This window comes from Dermochelys coriacea, chromosome 24 (genome assembly GCF_009764565.3).
Source record: "Dermochelys coriacea isolate rDerCor1 chromosome 24, rDerCor1.pri.v4, whole genome shotgun sequence".
Taxonomy (NCBI): domain Eukaryota; kingdom Metazoa; phylum Chordata; order Testudines; family Dermochelyidae; genus Dermochelys; species Dermochelys coriacea.
In genome coordinates this window covers 8,506,765-8,530,041 of record NC_050091.1, presented here as the reverse complement: position 1 = coordinate 8,530,041, position 23,277 = coordinate 8,506,765, and the positions used below count along the sequence as shown (strand labels likewise).

Genomic DNA, 23,277 nt, shown 5'->3' with positions numbered 1-23,277 from the left:
TGTGGGGTGAGGAGTGAAATATGGAATAGCAAGGCCAGGTGCTCCGGGTCTGTGCTGCTCCGAGATTTCTCCCTTGCCCTCCCTCCCAGTTCAAGGCCTTCTGCAGACTGTCTGCTAAAACATTGGCTTGATGTCTCAGCTGGGGAGAGAGATTATAGAACACCTGGCGCTAGTTTTGCTCATTAAAAACAGTTGCTCTTGAAGGGCCCACAAAGGCTGGAGGTTTTTTTTTTTAAAGCAGGGGAATGGTTTTAAAATAGTTCAGAACAGCATTAGGAATGATTGAGAAGGGAGTGCTTTGCCCAGCTCCTAATCTGGGTCTCCTTGCCAGGTAAATCTATCATTTTCGTTGGGACTGCCTCCCTCCTCTTCCCCCCCCCACCCCCTCCCCAGGGTGGGCGCTTGAGGCCTAGAAGGAGCAGTGGGCCAGGGAGAGCTGTGCCTCGGAAGCTAATCCATTTGTCATGTGATCCTCGGAGCTCAGCCATTCCAGTTGGCCTTGGACGCAGTGACAGGCAGGACTGAAGGCCTGGGGGTGGGAGGGAAACGTTTCAAATGGCGTTTAACAACTTCATTAAGAAGTCATCTTTTCTGAGGGTTGGTTTTTTGTTTGTTTGTTTGTTTTTGTTTTTGTTTTTAAATGCTCCTGGGAGGCAGAACCCTGCACTGGTCAGGAAGGGGAACAGGAAAAGCAGCTTTTAGAAATAGCAGGCCCTTTAAATAGTCCCACTATTCAGTCCCTCTTTTTGTCTGAGCCTTGTGTGCCTTTCTGGCTGTTCCTGGCACCGACTCTCCGGCGCGGTCTGTGTTCTCAGTGTGCTGAGTGGGGACTTAATACTCCCAGCAATTCCAGAGCATCAGTGCACAAAGATGGCTTCTGTTGATAGACCCAAGGACTCCTCCTCTATTGACAGGTTTCAGAGTAGCAGCCGTGTTAGTCTGTATTCGCAAAAAGAAAAGGAGTACTTGTGGTATCTTACAGACTAACACATTTATTTGAGCATAGGCTTTCGTGAGCTACAGCTCACTTCATCGGATGCATCCGATGAAGTGAGCTGTAGCTCACGAAAGCCTATGCTCAAATAAATGTGTTAGTCTGTAAGATACCACAAGTACTCCTTTTCTCCTCTATTGGTATTTTTTTAAATGGGAGTGGGGGTAGTGGGTGGTATCCTCCAGCCAGTAGTCCTGGTTCCTAGTTAAGCATAAAGCCACTTGCACCTGCACTAAACCCCTAGGCGGAGCAGCTGCAGGGATGTTGGAAGCTTTAGAGTGCATCTGCGTAGAAAGCTGCCTAATATTAGTGGTGATGATTAGGGGTTAGATCCAAGGCTGGGACTCTGAAGTCCAAGGTTCTAGCCCTTGCTTCGGGAAGTGGTAGTACTTAGAGCAGAGAGGATGGGTTCCATGCCCAGCCCTGCCACTGACTTGCTGTGTGACTTTGGGCGAATTCCTTCCTTCATCGTGCCTCAGTTTCTCTGTACGATGAGGATACAAACTCACAGGTGGCACAAAAACTGAGGGAGTGGTAAATATTGACTGGGACAGGTCAGTTCTATGGAAAGATCTGGATCACTTGGGGCGGGGGCTCATTTGAACATGTTTTAATGTGGCCAAAGGCAAGGTCCTGCATCTAGAAATGAAGAAGGGTTGGCCACCTGGGGAAGATGGGGGACTGTCTCCTGGAATGCAGTGATACTGAAAAGGACTTGAGGGTTGGGGTAGATAACCTGAGCTCAGAGTGCAGTATTGTTGCTAAGTGGGCAAATCTGATTCTTTGCTGTATAAACTGGGGAGTATCAAGTAGAAGTAGGAAAGTGGCGTTACCTTCTTATGTAACGTATAGCTGTGTTAAGCTTGTCCTTGAGCTCCCATTGGGGAGCAAGGTCTGGTGCTTCCCCCCCCTCCCCCCCCGCGCTCTGGCGCTCCAGCTGGGAGCAGGGTCAGGGGCCGATCCATGCGGCTCCCAGAAACCGCAGCATGGCCCCACTCCAGCCAGGGAGCGGGCTCAGGGGCCGCTCCACACTGCTTCCGGAAGCAACAGCATGGCCCCTTTCCTGCTCCTATGTGTAGGGGCAGCCAGGGGTCTCCGCTCTGCACGCTGCCCCCACAGCTCTCATTGGCCAGGAACTGCAGCCAATGAGAGCTGCAGCGCCAGTGCCTGCAGACAGAGCAGTGCGCAGAGCTGCCTGGCTGCAGCTCCACATAGGAGCCAGAGTGGGGGCATGCCGTTGCTTCCAGGAGCCTCTTGAGGTAAGCACCACCTGGAGTCTGCACCCCTGAGCCTCTCCCCTGCCCCAACCCTGATCCCCCCTCCTAACCCCTCGATCCCAGCCAAGAGCACCCTCCTGCACTCCCAACCCCTCATCCCCACCCCAGAGCCCGCATCCCCAGCTGGAGCCTGCACCCATTCCCGCACCCTGCCACAGCCCTGATCGCCCTCCAAACCCCTCAGTCCCAGCGCAGAACACCCTTCTACACCCCAAACAGTTTGCCCACCCCTGCATTAGTGAGAATGTGTCCGGTTCTAGTGCCTGCACTTACGCATTTAAATAAGGATGTTAAGTTGGGAAGAGTTCAGAAAAGAGCTACAAGAACGATCCAAGGTTCATTTCTAGGGAACAGATTTCATTTTCTAGTGTAGACCAGGCCTCCGCTTCTTCAGTTTATCCAAGAGGAGTTTAAAGGGTGACTTGTTCACGGTCTACAAGTACCTATGTGGGAAGATTCCCGAGAGAGACCTCTTTAATCTAGTAGAAAAAGGAAAGCAAGATCCAGAGGCTAGAAGCTGAACTAGATAAATTCAACAGGGAGGATAATTAACCATTGGAACAATTTACTCAGGGAAGTGGTGGATTTTTCATTGCTTTGGGACTCTTTAAATCAAGACTGTCTTCTAAGAGATCTGCTGTAGCTCAACCAAAAGTTAGCAGCTTGATGCAGTAATTTTGGGGTGAGAGTCTCTGGCCCATGTTCTGCCGGAGCTCAGACAAGACCATCCTGATGATCTGTTCTGTTCTTCAAATCTTTGAAACTCCATTTAGCTTGTGGGGCAGTTGGGTGTACACCATTCTGCAGAGACATGGGGACTTTTGCCTCCTAACAACATAGAGCAGTGTTTTCAAACCTTTTTTCTGGGACCCAGTTGAAGAAAATTGTTGATGCCCGCGACCCAATGAAGCTGTGGTGTGGGGGAGGGGCTCAGGGCTGGAGCAGAGGTTGGGGTATGGGGGTGAGGGCTTCAGTGTGGGGCCAGGAATGAGGGGGTCAGGGTGTGGGAGGGGGCTGTGGGATGGGGAGGAGGGTTGGGGTGTGGAAGGGGGTCAGGTCTCTGGGGTGGGGTTGCAGGCTCTGGGGTGGGGCTGGGGATGAGGGGTTTGGAGAGCAGGAGGGGCTCTGGGTTTGGGGGGAGCTCAGGGCTGGGGCAGGGGGTTGGGGTGCAGGAGAGGATCAAGGCTCTAGGTGCAGGCTCTGGGGTGGGGCTGGGGATGAGGGGTTTGGGATACAGAAAGGGGTCAGTGTTTGTGGGGGGGGCTCAGGGCTGGGGCAGAGAATTGGGGTTACCTCTGGTAGCCCCTGGTCAGTGGTGCAGTCGAGGTGCTAAGGCAGGCTTCCCACCTGTCCTGGCACCATGGACCGCCCCGGAAGTGGCCAGCAGTAGGTCTGACTCCTAGATGGAGGCGTGTGACTCACCCACAGGCACCGCCCCTCCCCCCAGCTCCCATTGGCCAGTTTCCGGCCAGTGAGAGTGCGGAGATGGTGCTCGGGGCGGGGGCAGTGCGTAGAGTCCCGTGGCCCCCCTGCCTAGAAGCTGGACCTACTGCTGGCCGCTTCTGGGGCGCAGCATGGTGTCAGAACAAGTAGGCACTAGCCTGTCTTAGCTGGGCAGCACCGCTGATGGGACTTTTAACATCCCGGTTGGCAGTGCTGACCAGAGCAAGGCGACCCAACGCCTTACAAGCCATGACCCAGTACTGGGTCGTGCCCCACGGTTTGAAAAACATAGACATAGAAGACTCAGGATCCCAGGACATCCCCAAGGCAGGCATGAAGTTTTCACTTCCCCAACCACCCCACTCTCCACCCCCACCCCTTTTGGGCTGTGACCACCATTACACCCCACCCATGCCTGAAGAGAGATGTCCTAGAGTTAGGAGATACTGCGAGATAGGAAGTGCTTTTGACTGAGCAGGGGAGGAAGAGGGGCATCTCCATATGGTCTGGGTTTGAGAACTTAAGCTACGGCTTGACTAGAAACACTGCAGCGCATCAGTGTAGATGCTCACTAAAGCAACCAGAGAGGTTCTCCCATGGCTGTAGTTAATCCACCTCCCTGAGAGGCAGTAACTAGGTCAAGGGAAGAATTCTTCAGTTGACCTAGCGCCATCTACACCAGGATTTAGGTCAGCTTAACTACATCACTCAGCAGTGGGGTTTTTTCACCTCATCCCTGAGCGACATGGCAGGGTCCACCTCACTTTTCAGTGTAGATCCCACGGTAGTTACTATCTATTTTTGCCCCACCCCCATCCCTCTGCCATTGGGTTGGCCTCTAATCTGGCAAATTTTTCCAGCTCTGCAATTAGCAGAGAGCGGCAGCCCATGAGCTCGTTTGTCTCCCTGTTGCACTGTGCCCTTTGCACACAGGCCATCTTTAGACAAGCCACTCATTTTGCCAACGGGCTTTGGGGGGAGGGAGAATAAAACTTGATTCTCCTTACAGAGCAACTTGCAAAGGCTGCTTCCTCCTTCTGCAAGGAGGCCACTTGCAACGCGGTCAGTGACTGTTCTACCCCCACTGAGAGTCTGCTCTGCCTTTAATAAGCATGTTGGACTGATTATTGCAATTAAATAATCCTGTATCCCATTTAATACCCCCTGTAGGATTGAGCAGTAGTTTACATGGTTGAGTTGCCATGAAAACGCCCCTGTAATGGCAAGAAGAAAAGGAGTACTTGTGGCACCTTAGAGACTAACAAATTTATTAGAGCATAAGCTTTCCTGAGCTACAGCTCACTTCATCGGATGCATTCAGCGGAAAATACAGTGGGGAGATTTATATACATACACAGAGAACATGAAACAATGGGTTTTATCATACACACTGTAACGAGAGTGATTGCTTAAAATGAGCTATTACCAGCAGGAAGGTGGCGGGGGGGAGAAAACCTTTTGTGGTGATAATCAAGGTGGGCCATTTCCAACAGTTGACAAGAATGTCTGAGGAACACTAGGGGATGAGGGGGGGAAATAACATGGGGAAATAGTTTTACTTTGTGTAATGATCCATCCATTCCCAGTCTCTATTCAAGCCTAAGTTTAATTGTATCCAGTTTGCAAATTAATTCCAATTCAGCAGTCTCTCGTTGGAGTCTGTTTTTGAAGGTTTTTTGTTGAAGAATTGCCACTCTTAGGTCTGTAATCGAGTGACCAGAGAGATTGAAGTGTCCGACTGGTTTTTGAATGTTATAATTCCTGACATCTGATTTGTGTCCATTTAGTCTTTTACTTAGAGACTGTCCAGTTTGACCAATGTACATGGCAGAGGGGCATTGCTGGCACATGATGGCATATATCACATTGGTAGATGCGCAGGTGAACGAGCCTCTGATAGTGTGGCTGATGTGATTAGGCCCTATGATGATGTCCCCTGAACAGGTATGTGGACAGAGTTGGCAACGGGCTTTGTTGCAAGGATAGGTTCCTGGGTTAGTGGTTCTGTTGTGTGGTGTGTGGTTGCTGGTGAGTATTTGCTTCAGGTTGGGGGGCTGTCTGTAAGCAAGGACTGGCCTGTCTCCCAAGATCTGTGAGAGTGATGGGTCGTCCTTCAGGATAGGTTGTAGATCCTTGATGATGCATTGGAGAGGTTTTAATTGGGGGCTGAAGGTGACGGCTAGTGGCGTTCTGTTATTTTCTTTGTTGGGCCTGTCCTGTAGTAGGTGACTTCTGGGTACTCTTCTGGCTCTGTCAATCTGTATCTTCACTTCAGCAGGTGGGTATTGTAGTTGTAAGAATGCTTGATAGAGATCTTGTAGGTGTTTGTCTCTGTCTGAGGGGTTGGAGCAAATGCGGTTGTATCGTAGAGCTTGGCTGTAGACAATGGATCATGTGGTGTGATCTGGGTGAAAGCTGGAGGCATGTAGGTAGGAATAGCGGTCAGTAGGTTTCCGATATAGGGTGGTGTTTATATGACCATCGCTTATTAGCACCGTAGTGTCCAGGAAGTGGATCTCTTGTGTGGACTGGTCCAGACTGAGGTTGATGGTGGGATGGAAATTGTTGAAATCATGGTGGAATTCCTCAAGGGCTTCTTTTCCATAGGTCCAGATGATGATGATGTCATCAAAGTAGTGCAAGTAGAGTAGGGGTATTGGGGGACGAGAGCTGAGGAAGAGTTGTTCTAAGTCAGCCATAAAAATGTTGGCATACTATGGGGCCATGCGGGTACCCATAGCAGTGCCGCTGATTTGAAGGTATACATTGTCCCCAAATGTGAAATATTTATGGGTGAGGACAAAGTCACAAAGTTCAGCCACCAGGTTAGCCATGACATTATCAGGGATACTGATCCTGACAGATTGTAGTCCATGTTTGTGTGGAATGTTGGTGTAGAGGCTTCTATATCCACAGTGGCCAGGATGGTGTTTTTTAGGAAGATCACCAATGGATTGTAGTTTCCTCAGGAAGTCAGTGGTGTCTCGAAGATAGCTGGGAGTGCTGGTAACGTAGGGCCTGAGGAGGGAGTCTACATAGCCAGATTTCAGAGTAACAGCCGTGTTAGTCTGTATTCGCAAAAAGAAAAGGAGTACTTGTGGCACCTTAGAGACTAACATTTATTTGAGCATAAGCTTTCGTGAGCTACAGCTCATGATGCATCCAATGAAGTGAGCTGTAGTTCACGAAAGCTTATGCTCAAATAAATGTGTTAGTCTCTAAGGTGCCACAAGTACTCCTTTTCTTTTTACATAGCCAGACAATCCTGCTGTCAGGGTGCCAATGTCTGAGATGATGGGGCATCCAGGATTTCCAGATTTATGGATCTTGGGAAGCAGATAGAATACCCCAGGTCGGGGTTCCAGGGGTGTGTCTGTGCGGATTTGTTCTCGTGCTTTTTCAGGGAGTTTCTTGAGCAAATGGTGTAGTTTCTTTTGGTAACCCTCAGTGGGATCAGAGGGCAATGGCTTGTAGAAAGTGGTGTTGGAGAGCTGCCTAGTAGCCTCTTGTTCATATTCTGACCTATTCATGATGACGACAGCACCTCCTTTGTCAGCCTTTTTGATTATGATGTCAGAGTTGTTTCTGAGGCTGTGGATGGAAGCCATTACACTCTGATCCCACTGAGGGTTACTGCTGAATTGGAATTAATTTGCAAACTGGATACAATTAACTTAGGCTTGAGTAGAGACTGGGAGTGGATGGGTCATTACACAAAGTTAAAACTATTTCCCCCTTCCCTCCCCCCCACTGTTCCTCAGACGTTCTTGTCAACTGTTCTCTGTGTATGTATATAAATCTCCCCATTGTATTTTCCAGTGAATGCATCCGATGAAGTGAGCTGTAGCTCACGAAAGCTTATGCTCAAATAAATTTGTTAGTCTCTAAGGTGCCCCAAGTACTCCTTTTCTTTTTGCGAATACAGACTAACATAGCTGCTACTCTGAAACCTGTAATGGCAAGGGTTCACGGTTAATGTGCATGGGGGCTCACCAGAAACCATATCCTTTGGCTTGAAATTGAAAGCACAAATGTTCCCTTAGATTATGAGCATGGCTCACCATTAAGGGTTCCTCATTTTGCGAGACCCTGATGGCTGTGTTGCTTTTGAGTTCCAGAATATCCAAACCAAGCATGGGCACTGGGGACAGAGGCTATGTATTCACTGGAAAAAGAGGTGCATCTTTACACTGAGGTCATCTCCATTTAAAAACACAACATCTTGTCCCAGACATAGCCAGAACAAACTGGTCTATGGTGTTTGTGTATCCTGTGCTCTTTGGTGGATGGGTGGTAGTTTGATAACAGAACCATGAACTTTTAGATTTGAAATCTTACATTGATCTCTAGTTAATTTTAAAACTGGGATAGTAGTTGAGCAGGGTTGGGGTGGCCTACATCTGGGTTCTAATCCTGGTTCTGCCTCTAGGTCACTCTACAGCTTCCCCACTCTGTGTCTGTTTTCCTACTGTCAAATAAGAGTGACTCTATACCAGAGTAGTCGATAGGCAGACTGCTGGCCAAATCCGGACTGCCACACACTTTTGAATGGACTGCAAAATCTTTTTGTCATAATCATTCTAAGCTGCTTATCATTGTTATAATTTTTGTATGATTTTCTCTGAAGTCTGGACCTTGACTATACCTTGAGAAAAAATAATTGATTTCTTCCCCCCCCCTTATAGAGTGCTTAGATATCTGCAGATTAAATAGTACAGTAAGTACTGGTTCCTGAGTCACACTCTAGCCTAGGTAGAATGCTTTTCAGTTCCATCAGTAACCAAACTGTATGGCAGTGGAGTGCCCCCAAAATGATCAACCTTTTTAAAAGTGTATTTTTTAGTCTCATGTTTAACTAACTCTGCTGCAGTCCTAGTGAAGACAAGGCAGTTTGTAGTGTCCACATGAGTTAGCAGGTCACGGTAGCTGTCCCATGACAGTTTGAGTTTGCCGTGCCCTGCTAACTCATGTGGAAACTACAAACTGCCTTATCTTCACCAGGATTTTACTATGCGTGTGTGAGCTCAAGTTAAGAACACCGCCTGTTTTCCTAGTGAAGACCCAGGCACGGTTGCTGTGGTGCAGATGGGATCTCTGTGGAATAGTGACTTCTAAGAACACACACAAACCCCCCTGTGGGGGTGGAGAATTTGCCATTGACACGAAACCACGAGGAAACGCTCATGTAATCAGCCCTGTGCAGAGTCAACGATCCTCCCTAAAAAGCAATTTCTTCAGGGAGTGATCAGTTGAAGAGTGTCTCTGGAAGCTATGAACGGTTTGTAAATGCCTCTTACTTTCTGTTTTTAAAACGGTGAGGTTTTCAAAGACAACAGAAGGAGGTTAAAATGGGGTCTGGTCTCCTACAGTGGTGGGCAGGGTGTATTTAAAAAAAAAAAAAAAAAGTCAAGAAACTTAATCAGAAGAGGCAGAGGAGAAAACAACTAATCTATGGAAACACCAGGATGACAAGGGGCAGAATTTGATGTAACCCTATATTTGAGAAATGAAATGTCTGTTTTTTTCCCTCACTGGAGATCACAGGCCTCTGCTTGTACAAAGACATAAATGCAAATTGTTTATAGTAGAATAAGTGGGAGTAAACTGCAACGCCGGATGTTAAGGCAGATGTTGAATAATTTGTCTGATGCATAAATAAAAAGCACCGTGCAGGTTGCATGTGACACCAGGCTGCATAATGATGGGGCTTGTCTCAACAGCATAAAAACCTACATTCAGTGTTTCATAAGCATTCTTTAAAATATGCATATTTGATTGAGAATTCACTGCAGGTGAGAAATGATAGCCCTCGAGATTGGTGTGTCCAGTATACCAGAACTGGTGTTTCATGGGCAGTGCTCGCTCCCAAGCTAGTTTCAGTCTCTGGTTCCTCCAGATCTTGGGCATTTCTACGGAGGCTGCCACTGAAAGATTCTGTTCTGTCGGGGCTCTTATCCTGCCTTTGTCACCGTAGTTTCGGAGCACCTTCCAGTTGTGGATTGTGATGTGCCCATCAGCTGTCATGGGTGGCTCGTTCACTCTCTCTCATCCCAAGGGAGAATTTTATGTGGAGTGTTTTGTTTTGATAGGGTTTTGTTTTCAAATGTTAGATGCTGCATTGTGTTTGTCAGGAAAGGCGGGTTGAAGGAGTGCACCTGGCACTTGTAGCAGGAGGTGGGGAGGTCTGGGATTGCTCCCACGGGAGATCGTTCCACAGCCAAAAGAAGCTCTGTTTGACACCAGCCAAGCTGTACCCTGGGAGTGGAAAGTTCCTCTGGGCCTGAGGAACAGAGCTGCCCACTGTGCTCCCCATCCTGGAACTTGAGGCTCTCTTAGGTTATGTAGCTGGGAAAGTGCTTCCCGCTGTCGGTAGCAACACACTAGCTCTGTTTGCGCTAATGGCACCCTGACAATAGCCACGTAGCTGGCATAACACTGGCGGTGGCTCAGGTTAGCTGCCTGAATTCGTATCCTGGGTGTGTTTGCCCTCCGATGGCTAGTCCAAACTGCCACCCATGCAATCCCAGTGATACTAGCTCAAGCAGAGCTGCCACCTGTCTGTCTACCCAGGCTGGGAAGCATGCTCCCAGCCGCAGTGTAGACGTTGTCTTAAATTTGCTGGGCCTGGGCCATTGAGCACTTTGACGGTCTGGACAAAGACGAGTTTTGCTGCTCAAACATGAGGTCATTTTTGTTACTGAAGCAGTGTCCAATGCTGCTTTTCAAATTGTTTGAGGTTGATCTGCTTCCCCAATGTCAATTGGCATTCATAAAATCCCCCCTTGTTGTCTCTTCTCCATGCCCACATGCAGACGAATCTGTTCCTAGTGAGAAGGAAGCTGTGCATAGAGGGGAAAATCCTTTGCACTGTCTATAACCTCCATGTTAGTACTGGAGGGAGTGTGCACAGGTAAACTAGAAATTCAGGGAGCATGTTGAATCTGTTCCGGGGGGAGAATTTCCCTAAACAAATCCTTGCTTTGTTGGCAAACTGTTGGTTTTTGCCGGGGCATCTTTGTGTGCAGCAACCTGCTTGTCTCCTCTCTTGACTGTAAATAGTCATACCCTGCCAAACTGGGGTGAGGAAAAATAATTATTTGAAAAACAACTTCCCTGCAGAATCGTGTGTGAGGCTAAGCAGGCGAGTGTGCTGGGAAAACAGATGGCAAATGCTGGAGCTGAGCATAACGTACAGAGGTCCTCTGTCCCGACTCTTTGAAATCCCACTTCTTTTCATCATAGCCCTTCTGCCGAGAAGTCTAATGGAGCCTCTCCTCCCACATCACTTATGACATCTCTGCATTGTCACCAGTCATGGCTGGGGGAACATCATGTGATCTCTTGAAACTTGTTTGTGTAGGACGGGGTTTAATCATAGAGGAGGTCTCTTCTATTGCAAATAAAATCCCCTCTGTTCCTACTCAGGTGTCCAGCACAGGATTGTTCCCTCCAGTATCTTCTATCAAATCTGCTTTTCGATGTCTCAGGAGACAGGGCTCCTCTTCCCTTGGGAAATGATGCCAGAGCCTTAATAGGTCTCAGTGTTGCTTAAATTTTCCCTTTTGTAATTTCAGCCCATTCTCTGTATTACTTATCCCTTTGTGCCCTCCCAGCCGTTTCCTTTCCTCCTATCGAAACCCGTCCCAATCTTGTAGACAACAGTCCCGTTCCCAGCCCTGCAGAGTCAGCTTTTCATACTTTCTCCTCCAAGTGTAATGAGGACTCTGAACAAACTCTGTTTGCCTCACTAGCCTCCTTCTAGCCTATATCTGCACTGCAATTATAAACACATGACTGACCAGTGCCAGCGGGCTCGGGCTAAGGAGCAATTAACTGCTTAATTGTAGCCATTTGGACTCGGGCTCTGGGACCATGTGAGGTAGGAGTGTCCCAGAGTCTACAACTACATCGCCACCCCTTAGCCTGAGCCTGTGTGGGCTGGCACAGACCCTCCAGGGGGTGTAATTGCAGTGTAGACACACTCTCAGGGTCTGTTTTGCAGGTCAGAGCTATTTGGTTGGGCATTGGAAGAGTACCACTGAGAAGCTCACCTGCATGGTACGATAGATGTCACTGGTGCAGTATGGTGATGTATCTGGTGGTTGTCAATCGACTGAACAAAGATCCCCCTTGGAATGACCTATTGTGAGGGCTAAAAATATAACTAGACTAAACCTACTTACTAAGCTGTCTACAGTGGCTTTCCTAGTGGTTTTTAAAACCCTGCTTAAGCTCAGTCATAGTGTAACAGGTTTCTAATGAGGTCTGGCTGACACGAATGAGACCAAACCATGTATAAAAACAGGTCTAGCTGAGACTCAGAACTAGGTTTCTTAGCCTGGTTTGGCCCCATATGTACTGGCCACCTGAACCATGTTAAAGCATTCGCTTCCGCGGTGTCTACATCATTCTTAGTCACAGGTTTCAGAGTAGCGACAGGTTAGTCTGTATCCGTAAAAAGAACAAGAGTACTTGTGGCACCTTAGAGACTAACACATTTATTAGAGCTACAGCCCACTTCATCAGATGCATAGAATGGAACATATAGTAAGAAGATAGATATATACATACAGAGAACATGAAAAGGTGGAAGTGGCCATACAAACTCTAAGAGGCTAATTAATTAAGATGAGCTATTATCAGCAGGAGGAAAAAAGCCTTTTGTAGTGATAATCAAGTGGCCCATTTCAGACAGTTGACAAGAAGGTGTGAGGATACTTAACATGGGGGAAATAGATTCAATTTGTGTAATTACCCAGCCACTCCCATGTTCTTAGAACACTGCAGATCAATGTAGCCTTCCCGGTAGTGGACCATGGAAATGCGTTATGCTAGTATAGATAGTGACCTGCTACGCTTAGCCACATGCCTTCACCATAAAGACCAAGCTTTGGCTCTAGCCTTTGGTTTGGTGCCATCACACAGGAGTGTTTGTGATGGCTTTCTACATCAGTGGCTCTCAACCTTTGCAGATGACAGTACCCCTTTCAGGAGTCTGATTTGTCTCACGTACCCCCAAGTTTCACCTCACGTAAAAACGACTTGCTTACAAAATCAGAAATAAAAATACAAAAGTGTCACAGCCTCATTATTACTGAAATATTGCTGACTCTCATTTTTACCATTGAAGTGTAAAATAAATCTACTGCAATATAAATATTGTACTTGCATGTCAGTGTATAGTATATAGAGTAGTATGAACAAGTCATTTTATGAAATTGTAGTTTGTACTGACTTCACTAGTGCTTTTTAGGTAGCCTGTTGTAAAACTAGGCAAATAGCAAGATGAGTAAATGTCCCCCCTGGAAGACCTCTGAGTAACCCCAGAGTCCACATACCCCTGGTTGAGAATCACTGTTCTACAAAAGTTTGGAACGGATGCAGCCTTAATCTAGGTTAGTATCGTTCCACAATCTGTTTTGTGCAGAGCTGCAATAACAGGACCAGACCAGGCTAGGGTGTGCGTGCACTGTAGCTGCGTTCTTTGTATGATGCGACTTTGCCATCTGTGAAAACATGCTGTCATTTCTTATTTAGGACACTTTTCCTTGGTGTGCTTTGAGAGACCACTCCCTCGTTGATCCCCACTGCCACAGAATAGCTGTTGCTTCCCACTGGTCGTGTAGACCACATGCATGTGTGCGCCAATTTTAAAACAGAACATCAGTATTCAGACTAACAAGGGCTCTTCTGAGAAACTTGTCCTGTCCTTCCCCAAATAAACCTAGCAAGACAGAATGGTTTTGCTCACGTATGTGTTTGTGGGGACTCAGAACAGCATGCTGCTGACAGATAGTCATAGGGCTTGTCCGTAGTGCTGCAGCGTAGACATTATCTATGTTGATGGGATGCTCCAATCGGCATAGGCAGTCCACCTCTCTGAGAGGCAGTAGGTCAGTGGTCTTCCATTGACCTAGTGCTGCTACAGCGGGATTTAGGTCAGCTTAACTACATCGGTCAGGTGTGTGGATTTGTGTCACCCCTGAGTGAGGTAGCTGGGTTGACCTGACATTTCCGTCTAGCTAAAAAAGCCTGCTAGTTAAAGTACCAACTCCTGGAAGCGTCACAGTTAAGATGAGGGGTGAAAAGCCCAGCTACTCGTAGAACTCTTACAAGGTTGTAAACAATCATTAAGGAGACAGGGAAATATATGGCCAAATTATGGAAGATCTTTCATACACTGTCTTAGAATTGGGTTTCTTAAGTGTTTTGGGGTTTGCCAGATATTTTGCCACTTAGTCATACAAATCTATGACATCAAAGGGAAAATTCTTCTAGTAAACTTCATCATGTATATTTCTGTAATGCCTTACGGAGCGAAGGGGTTAGATGTGGTTTTATAGCACAATATTCCAATGGGTTATCTGAAGGTTACTGCTAGAAGGTGTCCTGTGTCTGTTTCAGATAATCCACTCTTTGGGGCATAAATTGGATCCTTTTCTATTCGCAGTCTTTCTGCAGGCTTCAGAATCCTAAGTCGCATTCAGATCTGGTGTAAGCAGTGCAATGCCATTCACATCCGTGGAACTCCACCCACAGAGGCAGTACGGCTCCTTTATGATGGAGATGGGTGGATTTGTTTTGTTCTCATCTTTTGGGCTGGTTGAAAATTTTACATCAAAACTGTTTGTTCTTTTCGATAGAAAAATTGGGGTTTTGACTAAACAAAGTGTTCCCCGGCTGTCCACAGAGAATTTTGGCTCTGTTCACACTAGAGTTGTGAAGAATGGGATTTCAGGGTTTGCTAACGTGGTTTTTGGAGACGTATCGTTGGTGCCTCTGTGTGCTTTTTGAGCTCTATGAATCCTGTTCACACAGCGAACAAACGCTCATGACTCCTGTGGGAGGGAGGGCGGTGCTTATTCCCATTTTACAGAAAAAGATGCAGCAGAGAGGGCTAAAGTGATGTATGCCCAAGGGGATCAGAGCTGGGACTAGATAGCAAGGATGGCCTAGTGGTTAGAGCACTGGTCTGGGACTTGGGAGAACCAGGTTCAATTCCCCGCCCTGCCACAGGCCTCCGGTATGACCTTGGGTGAGTCAAAAAGGTTATGCCTCTACGGCAGTCCTAGGCTGTGACTGCAGCTCGTGTAGACATACCCGAGCTGGTTAGATGGAAGCTAGATCGGGTCCCGGAGTAGCAAAGCCCGGAAAGCGTGGGCTCTGGCGAAGGTTGTACCAAACCCCCCCCCCCGCAGCTTCACTACTGCACGACCCAAGCTAGCTAGGTTAAGGCTAGCATGTATGTGTCCTGTGAGCTGCAATCACACCCTGGGGCTGCAGTGGAGACATGCCTTAAGTGTCTCTGTGCCTCAGATTCCCCTCTGTACAATGGGGATAACATCCTGCCACCCAGGGATTGTGAGGATAAATACACTAAGGCCCGTATGGTGACGGGGGTCAGAACCTGAGACACAGACAGCTGGGGTTACAGTGTCTGAGCTTCTGGTCCTGTGCGTGGTCTGCTGCTCTGTGATGCCAGCAGGGTCCATGTCAGTCCAGGAAAGTTTCCTGCACTGTGATATTAAATCCTCTGTCTTCCTTTTCTTAGACTCTTCCACATTCTTCACCATGGGTGACATGAAGACCCCGGATTTCGATGACCTCTTGGCAGCTTTCGATATTCCGGACATCGACACCAATGAGGCCATCCATTCTGGCCACGAGGAGGCTGAGGCTCACATCAAGCAGGTCCCTGGGGAGCCCGTGGTTCCTGAACATGTCCTCCCGCACACGGACATCACCGCCGTCAGCGTGATAGTGAAGAACACAGTCTGCCCCGAGCAGCTCGACCCCTTGGATGGCCGCGGCAAAGATGGGCACGGCCTCGGGCCCCGCCTGCTGCAGAATGGCTTTGGTGCCCCTGAGTTGCCCAGGTCCCCCACCTCCAGGCCGGGGGAAGTGGTGGCATCGTCCAATGGAGATTGCTGGGCATCAAAGGAAAAAGGGGCAAAACCCCTGGACATCTTTTCCCACTTCAGCCCCGATCCCCACGAGGAGAACTCTGCGGATCTGATAGACGGGCCTCGGGAGGGCAAACAGAAAGAGAAAGCCCTCTCTGTGCCCTCTCTCTCCCCATCCCCCACCCCGTCTCCTGCCCCATCGCCAGACTGCAAAGAGTCAGCTGGAGAGAGCACAGAGAGCCTCCCGCCAGCTTTCCCGCAGCCCTTTGAAACCAGTCAAGCGGGGACCATGAATGGCTCCCCTGCCACCATTCCCCTGATCAAGAAAGAGGAATCCGACTCAGAGGAGCCAGACCATGGGGCCAGCCCCAAGGGTTTGGCTGCAGCCCTGCGTGACAGTCCCTTGGGGCACCTGAAATCAGTCACCGTCCGCTACTCCACAGATGATTCCGTCACATCCTGGCCCAGCTCAGATCCAAACCTTGACAGCAGCACCAGCAACCTCCCTGAAGTGAAAGACTCGCCCACCAGCCCTCAGGAGCCGTTCTTCAAACCTTCCCCGCTGGCAGAGGGAAGCCCCGGGCCCCTTGGCTCCCCCAAGCTGCTGGGGAGCAGCCCCCTCAAGGAAGAGCAGGAGTCTCTAGAGAAACACCCACGGAGCATGTCGAGCGGCGAGGAGGAAGAGGACGACGACGATGATGGCAGCAATGACTCCCCCTCTTCCAGTTCCTCGCGGCCCCTCAAGGTGCGGATTAAAACCATCAAGACGTCTTCCGGCAGCATCACCCGGACGGTGACCAGAGTCTCCTCGGATTCGGAGCCGGGAGCTGCCAAGCTGCCTTCGGAGCCAGGTTCTCAGGAGACTGCCACCGAGGGCACCGTGCTCACGGCTGCAGTGGTGAAAGAGGAGAGCATGCTGGAGGTGCCCAAAAAGAAAATGGAGCTCTCCAGCCCCCTGAAAGTCATAGAAGGGCCCAAAATTGTCAGTGTCCAACTCGGCAATGGCACCAAAATCAAAGGGACTGTCCTGCCGGTCACCACTATCCAGAATGCCAGCAGCGCCATGCTGATCGCTGCCAGCGTGGCCCAGCAGAAATCCGTGGTGCTGCCGGGCAAGGCTGTGACGAAGAATATCATCAACCTGGTGCCGCAGACCCTCCCCAAAGCCGACACCAGAACAAACGTCAGCACAGTGACCCAGACCACCACCGTCACCACCACGGCCAACCAGAAGGTCAATGGCACCACAGTGGTGATGGTGCAGCCGCAGAAACCTTCGCCCACCATTGCCGGCACGGTCATTTCCAGGAGCCAGTCCAGCCTGGTGGAGGCTTTCAACAAGATCCTGAACAGTAAAAACCTCTTGCCAACCTACAAACCCAACCTGAATCCCCCGGCAGACTCCAGCCTGGCTCTCCCGCCCTTCGGGTACCGCTGCTTGGAGTGCGGGGACTCCTTCGCCCTGGAGAAGAGCCTGGCTCGGCACTACGACCGACGCAGCATGCGCATCGAAGTGACCTGCAACCACTGCACCAAGCGCCTTGTCTTCTTCAACAAGTGCAGCTTGCTCCTGCATGCCCGGGAGCACAAGGACAAAGGTCTGGTGATGCAGTGCTCTCACTTGGTCATGAGGCCTATTGCTCTGGATCAAATGATTGGCCAGCCGGACATCACCCCCATAGTGTCAGTGACCTCTCTCACCGCTGGCAAAGTGGCTGGAGTGCCTCAGGAGGCCACGGGGACAGCGAATGGGACTCAGGACCAACCCATCCTGCCCCTGAGCGGCAGCTCAGAGCAAACCAGCTATAACTGCTTCCGGTGTCTGGAGTGCAAGGAGCAATGCAAGGACAAAGCTGGGCTCGCAGCGCACTTCCAGCAGGCTTTGACCGCGGGAACAACCACCAGCACGGTATGTAGAACAGCTCCAACCTTCTGCCAGAGGCCCCCTCTTTTATTGCTGGGCTGCTAGCTCTTTCCTGAGGGAGGCAGCATGGCCTAATGGTGAGAGAGGGAACATAGCAGGCAGGAGACCTGAATTCTACTCCTGACTTTGCTACGGATTCACTCAGGAAAGTCCTTTCCCCTCTGTGTCAGATTCTCCATCTGCAGAATGAGGCAATTTGCCCACAGGTAGAGGCATTCGAGATCCTGAGATGAAAGGCGCTGGGTATATGCACTGTGTTGTGTTAGCAGCTCTCTCTACTGCCTCGTACGTGATTACTTCCTGTATCATGCAGCTGCTATTTGCAAAATTTCTATTCACAGAGGTAGCTTCTGTTGCAGGAAACCAGTCCGTTGTAGAGCAGCGGCTCTTGACCTTTGGGGGCTCAGGACCCGTTTGTAAAGCTTGGTGGCCTGTTGCGACCCAGTAAATAGCTTCAGTGCAAAAAAAAAAAAAAAAAATCTTACCCACAATATACGAGACACGTGAAGGTAGTAAGTACACAGTTTATACCATAGCAGTTTAGTACTGCGCGTCTGGCTGGGCTCGGCTTCCCGCAACCTGCAGGGTTGCAGCACTAGTTTGGCCTAGCTCCCCTGGCTGGACGACCAGGCAAAATTTGTGAGAGTGGCGTTGCAACCTGATAAATGGAGTCACGGTGCCACTCAAATTTGGCCCGGCTTGCCCCTGTCGTCATGGAACTGAGCCTGGCCAGCCCCATAGGATTGGAGCCAAGGGAGCTGACTCCCATACAGCTCGTTGACATGTTCTGGTAGTCCATTTTGGGTTGCAAACCACGGGTTGAAAAACTTTCTTGTAAAGGAGAAGGAATTGACCTGGGAGACTAAATGTGCTGCACTTAGTGAAATAGGGGAGGTAACCATGTACAAAGTTTGAATACTGGAAGGAGCAGAAGGTGAGGAAGATTGCTGAGAGTGGCGCAGGAAACGTAATCTCAGACAACCGGATCTGTTAGTTAGCCTGGGGGATAATTCGTAGGGAAGCCTATAGCTGAAATGGAGAAACCTTGAAAAACCATTTGAAAAGGAATGATATTAAATTGACTGGGGGGGGGGGGTCTCTGCTCTGTCACTACAGTTCAGGGTCTGATGACGCTACATAGATATGCAGCTCACAAGAGAGTTCAGAGTTAGTGTCCTACATGCTCCCAGTATCTGTCTGGTTAGAGAACAGCATAAAGTTGCACGTTCAGTTCTATGTAACCCACTTACACCTGGTCCCTTTCAACTCATGTATATTTCAGAGATACCAGACAATTTCCCCAGTTTCTGTCACTTTCATGGAATGTTAACGATTAGCAAGTAATTAATCCTCTGTTGCACTTTTAAAAAACACATTTCTTTGTATTATCACTCAGAAAGTAGCAAATCTCTTGGAAGCACCAGATCTAGGGTTTAATTCTATGGTGGTCCAGGTGGGGTAGATTTTTCCGTCACTGGCAATTTTTAAATCAAGGTTGGATGGTTAATCAAAAAGATCTCTAGTTCAAAGAGGAATTAATTCAGGGAAGTTCGGTGGCCTGCATTATACAGGAGGTCCAATGAGATGATTAGAGTGGTCCCTTCTGGCCTTAGACCGATGAATGGCGCTGTGGGATTCCCCTGTAGCATTAATTATGTGCGGAGGCACCCAGGGCCTTGTAATAGGCATCTGTATATTATATAAATCTGGGGGCGGGGCAGAATTAAATAAAGATGCTAATAAAAGATTAGGATTCTTGCTAGAGTCTTGATTCGGTTGCTGCTTCCTGGTTTGTTGGCGCTAATCATCAAGTTAAATCTGTGGAGAAACCTGGATGTATTAGCTCCCTGCTTGAGAGGTAGGCCTGAGATCCCATCCACTTCCTCTTTGCTGCTAACACATCCTGGTTCGCTCGGCATAATGGCATCCAGCAGTGCCTCAGTATTAAAGTGGAGTATAGATTGATTTTTTTTAAAAGGCAGAATGAGCTTGAATACAGTTTATTCATACCTTGATATCCAGAGTCCCATAGGGGACCTACAAATACTGTCCACCTTAATTTTGTTGTTTTAAATTATTAGGCTCATTGGCTTCCTTCCTGTGAAAGGGATTGACTGTTGCACCTTCACTGTTTGTTTACTTCCGAGCACTGTTACAGCCCGATGATTGATTGTTTAAATTCAGGTATTACGACGCTGTAGTTAAGGCTGAGCATTGCTCCTTGTTTAAAGGTTGATTCTAAAATCCTATTGCTCACTGCAATTGGCTTGGAACTTGCTGTGCCTCATGAGGATGCAGAGTGGGGATAGCAGTCCAAATTTGGGGCTATTTGAGTAAGGGGTTCCTGAGATACAGCCCTCTTAAAAACCAGCATGGGACAAATCCAGTTGGTTCTTGTAACACTTGTTTGCACATGTGTGGGGCGCTTACTGTGTCTGTCACTTGGCATTTACTCTACCTCGTGCACGGCACCCATCACCCTGTTGGGACACAATATTGAAAAAGTTATTGACCTGAGAACTTGGACCTAGAGAACAGATCCAAACTGATGTGTGCGTGCGTGGGGATTAGGGGGAGGATGTGGAAATGTGCCTAAGTGTGTCATCGGCTCTGCTTATTCAGAGTCCCAGAGTAGCCCAGGGGGATGTGCTATAGTCAATGACCCCCTGCCATCCTCATAGACCGGGGGTTCGAGCCCGGCAGTCGGCTATTTCTGCCTTTAGAAAGAAGCCGACTTGTAAAAAAGCCTTTACACTGTTTGGAAAGTAGCGTCTAGTATCCCAGCAAAGTTAGAAGGCCCTGTTAGTGTCTTGAATGTACTGCTGCTCTGAATATTGCAATGCCGTGTATGATGCCCGTGCCTGGATCATGCAAAGTGTACTGCAGGGAATTCTGCAAACCAAGGTCGACCCACCCTGACTCCTCTCCAGAGGGACCTGGATGGGCTTGGGGGAGGCATGCGTGAAAGTGTATCTGACGTCAGTCGTGGAGTTGCTCCGGGCGATGTGCTCTGGTGGCATAACTCCTAGACCGTGAGGTAGAGTCCTGCCCTCAGCAGGCCTTTGAGAACGAATGCTGGGCCCTGGTGCTAGGTTTAGCTCGGGTGGCACCGCTTTCTCAGCTGATACAATTTCCAGCCCGGTGTCTTAATGTGACTTGTGCAGAGTATTCTGCGGGGAAGTGATCGTGTACCTGGAGAACAGGGTATGCCCTGAATTGCTGATGCAGCGCTCTCATACAGCTAGAGTTACGGATAGCATGGGGAAGGCTGGCCTTTCGGGGCCTCGCTAGGTTACAAAGGCTGTGGGTGTCTGATGTAGAGATTCTCAAAGGCTCTGGAAAGCTCCTTGAGACACAAGGGCTGTTAGTGAGGAGTAGCCTTTGTAGGAGAGGTGGTGGCTCTTGGGGAGGGGTGGGTGGTGGATACTGCAGCCGGAGGTGGAATTGCCAGCTTGGGTCGAGCTGTGATTAAGCTAATGTTAAATAGCAGCAGGAGGGGCTAGCCATGGAAGGACTTGGTGTCTGTCTGCCCCAGGAGGGAGTGAGCCTTGAAAAGACCTAAAGTGACCTAGAGCAGTGGTGTGCAAACTTCTCCAGTCGCACACACACCCCTTTTCATTAACGGAATCTGCACATGCCCCACCCACCCCCATTTCTGCAAAAGCAAGGCAGTGCCAGCAATAGGCATAAGCAGAGTAAGCAATTGATTGGGTCTGAGCAGCCCAAGGGGGCCCCCTAGTCACTTTTTGTTGTTATGGCTCCAGTTGGTCACTGATTTCATGACTTTATGTAATCTTTGCGCCTCAGCCAGCTCAGGCTGTCAGCCTCAGCCAGTGGGGGGGCTTGGGTTATCTATTTTGGGGGGGAGGGGAAATTAGTTGCTTAGGGCCCCCAATGTTTTAACACTGCCTCTAGGTTGTGTGGCCAACTGAGCTGAGACGGGGTGGAGGTGGCGCTCCTTCCCTGCCCTCTGTAGGGTCCCTGCCACAGGCTGCCTGGTGTCACCGCTTGCCCACCTCCCCCCGCCCCCAAACAGTCTGCCAGAGCGTGCCCCTCAGTTTGTCATCAGTGCCTGCCAAGATGTGGGGCCACATTCTTAGGGTGTCTGTCAGGGTTGCAGCAAGCAGATTCCTCTTCCAGGACTGTTGGGCTGAGGTACCCTTTGAAAGTATCTGAGAAAAGGTGAACAGGCGAGTGCTGCTACCAGACATGGGAGGGATGGAGCATGCCCCTGGCTTCTATAGCTGCTGAGAGTGGACGCTGGGCATGTCACAGATTGGACAGTCATGTTCCTTAGCCAGCCAGGGCACAGCCTACGACCAGATCTGCTGTAAGCTGAAGGTGGAAGGGTAGATAAAGGGGCAAAGGAGAGGGAAAATATGCTCTGGGGAGGGAGGGGCTGAGAAGGGGAGATGCACACCTGCCTTCTCACGAACGCTTAGTTATGGTAACCCACATGGAATGAAACGTTCAACCCCTTGTGAAATAACCCAGGCCTGTGCTTTCTCTCCCTGCCTTGTTAGCAACCGCGCCCTCCAGACATTTCCCCGCAGGGCCACCCTCACCACTGCACTGCAATAAAATGCACAGGAGGGGGAAGGACCCTTTGAGAATCACACCACGTCCTTTGCCATAGGAGCACCTTACCTTCAAGCCCACCTGATAATCATGCCTCCCTTCCCTAACCCTGTCTCCTGCAAAGAACAGCTCTTTCTGGTTCCAAAAAAAAAATTCGCTGCCAAGAAGCATTGGTCCCACAGAGTTAAGGGTGCCCAGAGGTACCTTGTGCCTTTCCAGGACATCGAGTTCAGCTCAACTCAAACTTCTGAAAAGCAGGAACTAGAATGAAGAGAGACACCAGCTGCACAACGCAACCGTAACTCTGTCATCTTTGCACAATGGCCAACATGCATCCTAGTCCTGTGCCTTGCAGAGTACAGAACACTTGGGTAATAGGGCATTTGAGCACGGGAGCGGCTTCTAACACCTATGGGCATGTCTGGGCCACGGACACTGTTTGCATAGCCCCGTAAGCCAGGGTTTTTCCAACAGCATGGGAACCCCTCCTCCCCGCTGCGGTGACGGAAGCGCTCTTCTTCGTCTATATGCGGGGGAGGTTGTTTGCCAGCGTAGCGGCATTGGGCAGGAGGGAAGGTTTTCTCTCAGTCCTGGCTGGCACAGCTGTGACTATATAATGCTTCAGCGTAGACCAGGCCTAATGCAAAACATGTGTTTAGATCCAGCGTTCTCAGCAGGAGCTACCTACGCGTGCCTGGCACTCGCACCGAGTCTGCTCCACAGGTGCAAGGCCTCAATGGTTGAACTGTACAAGGCCATAGCCCCCTCTTACACGCTCTTCAACTTTACCTTAGGATTCCAATTAGCACTGTACTTCCACTTACCCCTCCTTAACCCCACAGACTGCGTCTGCCAATCGTCATGGCAGGAAAGAGCCATGTAGTGCTACTGACATGACCTATACAACTTCCTCATGTCCCCTTATTACTGTCACCCTTACCAAAGGATTTCCAGGGGCACTTGCCAGGCCCTAGGGGGCAGAGTTAAGGTCATGTTGCGGAGATGGCATGTACCTTACCTCTTTATTTCCTGGCTTTCAGAAGTTTAGCTGAATTCAAATGTTCTGGAAGGGCACAAGATATGGTGAGACCTTAACTCTGCATTGACAAAGTGAATTAACAAGAGGCCATTAGAACTGCAAGGCTACTGTATTGTCCT

At 49.3% G+C, this 23,277-nt stretch overlaps 1 protein-coding gene across 3 annotated transcripts in view; it reads left to right on the top strand.

Annotated features, from left to right (window-relative positions):
- The window catches only part of ZNF687 (zinc finger protein 687), a 51,244-nt gene that overhangs the window by 13,892 nt on the left and 14,075 nt on the right, over positions 1-23,277 (top strand). For 2 of the 3 annotated variants that reach the window (XM_043501810.1, XM_043501809.1), the window contains exons 2-3: positions 15,266-17,526; positions 17,712-17,747. In XM_043501810.1, coding sequence (XP_043357745.1) covers positions 15,286-17,526; positions 17,712-17,747 — 2,277 coding nt within the window. In that variant the 5' untranslated portion in view covers positions 15,266-15,285. The remainder of the gene's footprint in view (positions 1-15,265; positions 17,527-17,711; positions 17,748-23,277) is intronic. The other variant, XM_038382674.2, reaches the window with a different exon arrangement.